We start from the raw sequence: 8,868 nt of genomic DNA, 5'->3' as shown, positions 1-8,868 counted from the left end.
GTTTATGTAGCTTCAGTTGTCCCAAAAATGTCTTTTTTAGCTTTAAAAAAAGTTTTTTAAATCCAGGGCCCAATCAACGTTCACACATTTTTTTTTTTTTTTTTTTTTTTTTTGGCGGTACGCGGGCCTCTCACTGCTGTGGCCTCTCCCGTTGCGGAGCACAGGCTCCCGACGCGCAGGCTCAGCGGCCATGGCTCACGGGCCTAGCCGCTCCGCGGCACGTGGGATCTTCCCGGACTGGGGCACGAACCCGTGTCCCCTGCATCAGCAGGCAGACTCTCAATCACTGCACCACCAGGGAAGCCCCAGTGTTCACACATTTTTGGCATTTGGTGGTCTCTTTAGTCTCTTTGCTCTAGGAAAGGCCCTTGTCTTTTTTTTCTTTCTTTCTTTCTTAATGACATTGACCACTTTGAAGATTCCAAGCCGGTTGCTATGCCCCCACAACATGAATTTTCTTCATTCACTTTTACCATCTCTCACCAAGAGGGAGGAGGCTGAGGGGGCCTCTCTTTACAATATAGGATCCTCATCATGTCTTGTTTCCAGATTAAGGACCAGGGCTGAAATTCAGAGGCGGTCAGAACGTACCTATTTCTTATCTGGTTTCACAGGTTGTTGGAGGGGTATTACAGGGCACCTTTCTGGAGAGGAGCAGTGAGTCTCCCCCGCTGATCAGCCTGGACTGAGTGCCCCCAGGCAGGGTCCCTCCTCGTGGGTGCAATGGGAAAGTAGGTTGGACTAGCCCAGAGAACTTTCACTCCCAGCACCCTGCCTTGCCCTTGAGAGAAATAAGCATTACCTCCAGACTCTGGACCCTGAAAGGAGTTGGACATTCCTCCCCAGGGACATAGTACCTATCCCCAGAAGAGCTGCCCCTGGGCCCTGGGAGGTAGGTGGAGCTGAGGGATCATGGCCCAAGGCCAAGAGCTGATCCTTTCAACTTTTTTTGGTGACTTTGATATCAGGTGACCAGGACAGCAAGGCCAACCTGATTGGGGTGGTAGTTATGAAAGGCCACTCACCCGGAGCCAGAAGCTCTGTATCAGCTTCCACAATCCTGCTGATCTCAAGCACCTGCCTCTACAGGTACCTTTCTTGGGCTCATGTCTTAGCGCTTGGGATTCCCCATCAAAAATCCTGGGAACCCGTGGAGATGGAGGGATGGGGGGAACACTGGGTTAGGTGTAGGAGGTCTGAGTTATGGTTTTTTTTTTTTTGGTTGCATTGGGTCTTCATTGCTGCACGTGGGCTTTCTCTAGTTGCGGCGAGCGGGGCCTTCTCTTGTTGCGGAGCACAGGCTCTAGGCACTCGGGCTTCAGTAGTTGCATGTGGGCTCAGTAGTTATGGCTCACGAGCTCTAGAGCGCAGGCTCAGTAGTTGTGGCGCATGGGCTTAGTTGCTCTGCGGCATGTGAGATCTTTCTGGACCAGGGCTCAAACCCGTGTCCCCTGAAATGGCAGGTGGATTCTTAACCACTGTGCCACCAGGGAAGTCCTGAGTTCTAGTTCTTGCTGCCCAGCTCCAGACTTTGGTTTCCCCATTTTTAAATGAGAAGCTTGGACTGGGCCACCTCTAAGGACCCTTAGTGTGACTGGATTGAAGAGGTGGGTAGGGCACCCCACCTGGCATGAGGGCAGCCCTGGCCCTGGGTGCAGCCCAACCTCAGCCTTCCAGACTGTGAGAGGATGGGGCGGGGGTTTGGACTTCCCTGGTGGTCCAGTGGTTAGGACTCCACGCCTCCACTGCAGGGGGCACAGGTTTGATCACTGGTTTGGGAACTAAGATTCCCACATGCTGTGCCGCACAGCCAAAAAAAAAAAAGACTGAGAGAATGGGGACTTGTCCTTGGAGGAGGTGTCCTGGTTGGTCTTGATAAAGAATGCCCTGGGGAAGGGGGCATCAGAAGCCATTTGCGTCAGCCCTGGGACCTTGATCCCATCAGTGTTGCTAGCGGGGAGCAGCTCCCTGTTCCGAGGGTATGAGGAGGTATCAGCAGGAAGGGTCCCCGCGGTACAATGCCCAGGATACACCCTGCACTGGGGTCCACAAGAGTGCTCCGTTTTGAAGTGATCACTTCAGCCTCAGAATTGGTAACAGGTGATGGGCAGAGGGGTTGGCCAGGGCTGGGATTTCAGACGCTCAAGTTGGGAATCTCAGGGCTCTTTTCCAGCGCTCAGATTCTGTGATACACCATGCGTGAGCTCCTGGGATGAAGAATCCATGTAATTTAGTGAATGCAACTTAGTCTTTCTGGTGTCCAGCTGGCAGCCAAGCACAGAACATGTACAAGTGCTTATTGACTGAGTAAATGAATGAATGAGTGGCTCTATCTCGTCCCTCAGTTTGGCTCCTCCGTTCTCTTCCCCTGTAGTTGGTACAAATGGCATTGTCCCAGGCCACTCCTTTCTCAGCCACAGAGCTTCTCCTGGCCTCTGCCACCTTCTGCCTGGTATTCTGGGTGGTCAGGGCCTGGCAGCCTTGGGTCCCTAAAGGCCTGAAGAGTCCACCAGGGCCCTGGAGCTGGCCCCTGATCGGGCACGTGCTGACCTTGGGGAAGAGCCCACACTTGGCCCTGTCGCGGCTGAGCCAGCGCTATGGAGACGTGCTGCAGATCCGCATTGGCTGCACACCCGTGCTGGTGCTCAGCGGCCTGGACACCATCCGGCAGGCCCTGGTGCGGCAGGGTGATGATTTCAAGGGCCGGCCTGACCTCTACAGCTTCACCTTAGTCGCTGATGGCCAGAGTATGACCTTCAACCCAGACTCTGGACCAGTGTGGGCTGCCCAGCGACGCCTGGCCCAGAATGCTCTCAAATCCTTCTCCGTTGCCTCAGATCCGGCTTCCTCATCCTCCTGCTACCTGGAGATGCATGTGCGCAAGGAGGCTGAGGCCCTCATCAGCAAGTTCCAGGAGCTGATGGCAGGACCTGGGCGCTTTGACCCCTATGACCACGTGGTGGTGTCCGTGGCCAAGGTCATTGGTGTCATATGCTTCGGGCAGCACTTCCCCCAGAGCAGTGAGGAGATGGTCAGCCTTGTGACGAACACCCATGATTTCGTGGAGACTGCCTCCTCCGGGAGCCCCGTGGACTTCTTCCCCATCCTTAAATACCTGCCCAACCCTGCTCTGCAAAAGTACAAGAGCTTCAACCAGAGGTTCCTGCAGTTCCTGCAGAAAATGGTCCAGGAGTGCTATCAGGACTTTGACAAGGTAAGCCCAGGGTACGGGAAGTGTGAGGGCACCCAAGAGTCTGTGTGGCCCCTCTTACCCAGCTCCAAGGTACCCACACACCTGGTGTGCAGCCAAGGCCTAGGAAGGCTCTGGGACATCTCAGATCACCTGTGTGACCTGGAGCCAAGCCCTCTCCCTCTCTGGCCTCAGTTTCTTCATGCCTATAGCCTCCCTCTCAGGGCTGCTCAAAGCCCCAGAGAGATAAGGTCATGAATGGGGCCCTGGCAGAGCCCTGTAATGTGGGGTGCTGTTATCATGAGAAGGCTTTTGTTCTGCTGGAAACTGAACCCAGACAGAGACTAATTCCCAGCTCGGGTGTCACCTTACTTCCCTGTACTCACCCCAACCTCCTTCTCTGAAATTGGACCCCTGGGGTTATTGGGGGGAAGAGTCAATGGGGCATGAAATGATACTTTAAGTCCTACCTTGGGCTGCTACCAGCTCCTGTCGTGAGCTCAACCCACTGCCCAGAGGCCAGCTGGCAGTGCCAGATGGGATGGGGCAAGGTCCAGACTTCCACCCCAGAAATGCTGGGGTGCTCCTAAGCTTGTGCCCCCTCAGAACAGAGTCCAGGACATCGTAGGTGCCCTGTTCAAGCACTACGAGGATAACTCCAGAGCTAGTGGGGGCCTCATGCTCCAGAAGAAGACTGTCAACCTTGTCAACGACATCTTTGGAGCCGGTAGGAGCCAGACCCCTGCCCCTCCATCCCTCAGTGCCTGCCGTTCACACACAGCCTTGCCCAGCCCCGGGGTCCATCAGATAACTCACCAACTACATGTCAGATGGTGCAGGACACAGAGACCAGGCCCAGGCTCAAGGTTTGAGCCCAGGCTGTACCACCAACTCCCAGTGAAAACTCAGCCAAGTCCCTCTCCTCCTCTGGGCCTCAGTTTCCCCAACTAAACAATAAAGGCTTCTCTGGGCTGTAAGTCTAGGCCCTTGTAATTCCAGCAACTAATCATGAAAGCAGTGACTCAAGTTTGTGCTGAGGTGACTCCACCTCTGCCCTTAGAAAATTCAGGGTGAGGGGCTTTGGGGGAAAAGGAGGCAGAGAAAGACAATATTTGCTACATACATGGTGGGTGCTTGGTAAATGCTGCCTTCTTGTTCCTGTCTTCCTTTCTTCCTCACCTTGCCCCATGCTGCCCAGGGCTTGATCCGATCACAACAGCCATCTCCTGGAGCCTTCTGTACCTTGTGACAAATCCTGAGATACAGAGGAAGATCCAGGAGGAGCTGGGTATGTAGTGTCCCCTAACCCTCTGGTGGAGAGAAGCCTTGGGGTCCCAGGTCATCTGTTCAATCTACATATAGCTGTTATGTACCTACTAAGTACAAGCCCTGGGCATACAATGGTGCCCACCCTTGCCTAGAGGATACTGGGGGGGTCAGTGGGTCTCAGACCTGTAAACAGACATAGTACCACATAGAGTGACACCTGGTGTGATTGGGGATGCAGATGCCATGGAGCAGTCAGGACAACCCCTAAGCCTTGTCCGTCCTCTGTGTTCTGCAGACACAGTGATTGGCAGGGAGCGGCGGCCCCGGCTCTCTGACAGATCCCAGCTGCCTTATTTGGAGGCCTTCATCCTGGAGACCTTCCGACACTCCTCCTTCGTCCCCTTCACCATCCCCCACAGGTGAGGCCTGCCTATTCTGCCCTCCCACCTCTGAAATCATTGCCATGTTTTCTCCCCAGCTTCTCAGCCCTGGCCCTGGTCAGACCTAAGCATCTGCTTCCTGGCCATGACACCAGATTCCTCACAGACCTTGGCCTCTACTCTGCCCCCATCCAGTCCAAACATGATCAAAGTACCCAGCTCTCAGGAGAAAAACCACACTTCTGACCTCAGCTCTCATTCACCTCTGCTCACATTCCCTCCCTACAGGTACTCTCAACCCCGCCAGGCTGGCCTCACCATCCCTTACAAGCATGAACCAGCCAGCCTCCAATTTTTCTTATGTTGGACCTTCTGCTTGGAAGGTCTTCAGTCTTCTCTGGCTACCAGAATCCTATCCTACCTTATCCTGACACAAACTTCCCCTCCCCTAGAAGCCTTTCTTGATTCATCCAGCTGGCATAACTTCATTCTGATATTTTGTAGGACTTACAACCATTGGTCCTTGATGAGGTCCTGGGATTTTAACAATGTCAAGAGAGTTAATGAACACTTACTTCAGCCCATATTTTGGTCTAGTTATGCCCAGAGGAAGAGGCCTGATGCCTCAGCCAAGCTGGAGACTCCCCAGGACTGGCCCAGACTGCCTGTTTCTCGGCTCCAGAGAATGGCCAAGGGCACAGCTGAGTACAGAGAAAAGTTTAGTAAACTTTGTTGAAGAATAGGATCTGAGAAAGGGGAAGAATAATTTCAACCCTTCCTTGCCCCTGCTATTCCCTCCTAGTGTACGGTATAGAAACCATGGTGGACAGGCTATTGGAGTGGGGTGAAGGAGCAAGAACCTCTGTGGGGGGGGGGGGGATATAAATCAGGAGTTTGGGATTAATATATACACAACTACTATATATAAAATAGATAAACAACAAAAACCTACTGTATAGTAAAGGGAACTATATTCGATATCTTGTAATAACCTATAATGGAAAAAACCTGAAAAAGAATATATAGGTATATATATGGCTGAATCACTTTGCTGTACCTCTGAAACTAACACAACATTGTAAATTAACTATAGTCAACTTTTTTTTAATTGTTAAAAAGAAAAAAAACAACCTCCCAGAGACACATCCCAGTTTTCCAGCCCGTGAGCCTGACAGAGCCCTCTTCCCTCCTTAGCACAATAAGGGACACAACACTGAACGGCTTCTACATCCCCAAGGAACGCTGTGTCTTCATAAACCAGTGGCAGGTCAATCATGACCCGTGAGTACATATCCCCCACTGAAAAATGTGTGAAGTTCAGCAGTCAGGAAGGCTGTTTGTCCCCCTAGGAACTGGTTATACAATAAGGGAATGGTGCCTCGATGGCTCTGCAGCCTGCTCTAAGGGACAAAATTTAGGTCCATGTTTCTCAAACTTTAGTGCATTGACCAGGAAGTTGGTTTTAGATTTCGGTGCCCAGTCCCCCGAGATTCCTCTTCGGTAGGTAAGGTGGAGTATCTCAGGCGATTCTGATGTGAATGGCTTAGGGACCTCTTTGGAAAATCTCACTTTACAGGTAGGAGGATCATATAATTTACCATCCAAACTAGGGCACTTCTGTGTGTGAAAAAGGATGCTGTAAATAATTACTCCAAAACAATAAGCATAAACCAGGATGGACGGTTGATTCCCCTTGTATATTGAGTAGGATAGAGATGGACATGTGTTCCTTCTTTTAATTCCTTTTAGTTAAAGTATTATTTCTTTAAAATAAAAAATTAATATTAGGGCTTCCCTGGTGGCGCAGTGGTTGAGAGTCCGCCTGCTGATGCAGGGGACACGGGCTCGTGTCCCGGTCCGGGAAGATCCCACATGCCGTGGAGCGGCTGGGCCCGTGAGCCATGGCCGCTGAGCCTGCGCGTCCGGAGCCTGTGCTCCGCAACGGGAGAGGCCACAACAGTGAGAGGTCCGCTTACCACACACACACACACACACACACACACACACACACAAATATATATCCATTAATAAAAAACTGGCCGGGCTTCCCTGGTGGCGCAGTGGTTGAGAGTCCGCCTGCCGATGTAGGGGACACGGGTTCGTGTCCCGGTCCGGGAAGATCCCACATGCCGTGGAGCGGCTGGGCCCGTGAGCCATGGCCGCTGAGCCTGCGCGTCCGGAGCCTGTGCTCCGCAATGGGAGAGGCCACAATAGTGAGAGGCCCGCGTACAGCAAAAATAATAATAATAAATAAATAAATAATATTACAAAGCACTATTTTCAAGGCTGGTGATTTTAGAGAGAGCTATGTAAAAGAAATAAACATCAAAATACAGTTTGGCCCCTTTCCCCACTCTCCTTTCATTACGCTAGATCTATTCTAACACAGATGTCCCCCACCCAGGCCTTTCCCAAAGGGCCTCCCCAGCCCAGAGATACCACTTCCTCTGTTCATCTCGCAGGAAGCTGTGGGGGGACCCATCTGAGTTCCGGCCGGAGAGATTCCTCACTGCCCATGACACCACCATCAGCAAGACCTTGAGTGAGAAAATGATGCTCTTCGGCATGGGCAAGCGCCGGTGCATAGGGGAGGTCCTGGCCAAGTGGGAGATCTTCCTCTTCCTGGCCATCTTGCTTCAGCAGCTGGAGTTCAGTGTGCCACCAGGTGTGAAAGTGGACCTAACCCCTACCTACGGGCTGACCATGAAGCCTGCCCCCTGCGAGCATATCCAGGCACGGCTGCGCTTTCCCATCAAGTGAAGAAGTTACCAGCATTCTGAGGCAGAGGGAAGGGTGGAGGTCACTGAGGAAACTTTGTTTCTTTTCTTTTCTTTTTTTTTTAACTAACAGCTTTATAGAGATATAATTCATAGACCATATAATTCACCTCCTTAAAGTATACGATCCAATGGCTTTTAGTATATCACAGAGTTGTGCTGTCACACCACAATCAATCTTAGAACCTTCTCATCACCCAGTAAAGAAACCCATACCCCTCAGCAGTCACTCCCCATCTCCCCCTAACCCACCTTCCCTACCCCGCTAGCACTAGAAAACTACTAATCTACTTTCTGTGTGTACAGATTTGCCTACTCTGGGCATTTCATATAAATGCAATTATACAATAAATGGCCTTTTGTGACTGGCTTCTTCACTTAGCATGATGTTTTCAAAGTTCATCCGTGTTGTAGTATGTGTCAGTAAGCCCTGTTTTCTTGAGTCCTGAGACTAGGCTCAGTTCACTATTCTTACTTCTTTCCTGTATGATTCACGACTTGGAACACTTGAAGGGAACAGAGAGGAAGGGACCCAGCCTTGTAGGCCAAACGCAGATGGGTGAAGGGGGATCCCTCATGCCCTATCCTCAAAAGGTAGAGAACATCTGACCTCTCACAGTGTTCTGATTTGTTCATCCATAGCTAGGGGAAGATAAGCCCCCCAGAAATGCTTGGGTTACCTGCAAAAAGCGCAGGTCCCATCAAAAGGGGACTATCAAAAGAGTGAAAAGAGGGCTTCCCTGGTGGCACAGTGGTTGACAGTCCACCTGCCAATGCAGGGGACACGGGTTCGTGCCCCGGTCCGGGAAGATCCCACATGCCTTGTTGTGGCTGGGCCCGTGAGCCATGGCTGCTAAGCCTGTGCGTCCGGAGCCTGTGCTCCGCAACGGGAGAGGCCACAACAGTGAGAGGCCCGCGAACCGCAAAAAAAAAAAAAAAAAAAGAGTGAAAAGATAAGCCACAGAATGGGAGAAAATATTTGCAATTCACATATCTGTAAAGGATTAATATCCAAAATATATAAGGAACTCCTACAAATCAACAACAAAAAAAACAAACAACCCAATTTTTAAAATGGGCAAAAAAGTGGTGATCGTTTTGTAATGTATAGAAATATCGAATCACTATGTTGGGCATCAGGAACTAACATAGTTTTGTAGGTCAGTTATACTTCAAAAAAACAAACAAACAAACTCATAGAAAAAGAGATTAGATTTGTGGTTACCAGAGATAGGGGGAGGGCAGGGGAATT

The 8,868-nt window shown here is 51.1% G+C and overlaps 1 protein-coding gene across 3 annotated transcripts; it reads left to right on the top strand.

The window, feature by feature from the left end:
• Positions 1 to 980: 980 nt before the first annotated feature.
• Positions 981 to 8,327, top strand: CYP1A2 (cytochrome P450 family 1 subfamily A member 2). Of its 3 annotated transcripts, none has more exons than XM_060005616.1 (7): positions 981 to 1,089; positions 2,375 to 3,214; positions 3,797 to 3,917; positions 4,389 to 4,478; positions 4,755 to 4,878; positions 6,034 to 6,120; positions 7,302 to 8,314. In XM_060005616.1, the coding sequence occupies exons 2-7, from the start codon at positions 2,384 to 2,386 to the stop codon at positions 7,597 to 7,599; spliced, it is 1,551 nt and encodes a 516-aa protein (XP_059861599.1). In that variant the 5' UTR covers positions 981 to 1,089; positions 2,375 to 2,383; the 3' UTR covers positions 7,600 to 8,314. The 3 variants fall into 3 exon arrangements, with proteins under 3 accessions (XP_059861599.1, XP_059861601.1, XP_059861600.1); XM_060005617.1 differs by having other exon boundaries at positions 1,015 to 1,089; positions 2,174 to 3,214; positions 7,302 to 8,315; XM_060005618.1 differs by lacking the exon at positions 6,034 to 6,120 and having other exon boundaries at positions 7,302 to 8,327.
• The last annotated feature ends 541 nt before the right edge of the window (positions 8,328 to 8,868 follow it).

The sequence above is a fragment of the Delphinus delphis genome, chromosome 2 (genome assembly GCF_949987515.2).
Source record: "Delphinus delphis chromosome 2, mDelDel1.2, whole genome shotgun sequence".
NCBI classification, from domain to species: Eukaryota; Metazoa; Chordata; class Mammalia; order Artiodactyla; family Delphinidae; genus Delphinus; species Delphinus delphis.
Note: the sequence above shows the minus strand (reverse complement) of the source record. Positions and strands in the feature narration are given on the sequence as shown.

What these genes read in the sequence shown, in the direction of transcription:
- CYP1A2 (XM_060005617.1), top strand. Translation starts at nt 2,384, where the DNA reads ATGGCATTGTCCCAGGCCACTCCTTTCTCAGCCACAGAGCTTCTCCTG. An exon ending in CAACGACATCTTTGGAGCCG is followed by an intron (nt 3,918 to 4,388) that starts GTAGGAGCCAGA and finishes CATGCTGCCCAG; the next exon opens with GGCTTGATCCGATCACAACA. An exon ending in GAAGATCCAGGAGGAGCTGG is followed by an intron (nt 4,479 to 4,754) that starts GTATGTAGTGTC and finishes TGTGTTCTGCAG; the next exon opens with ACACAGTGATTGGCAGGGAG.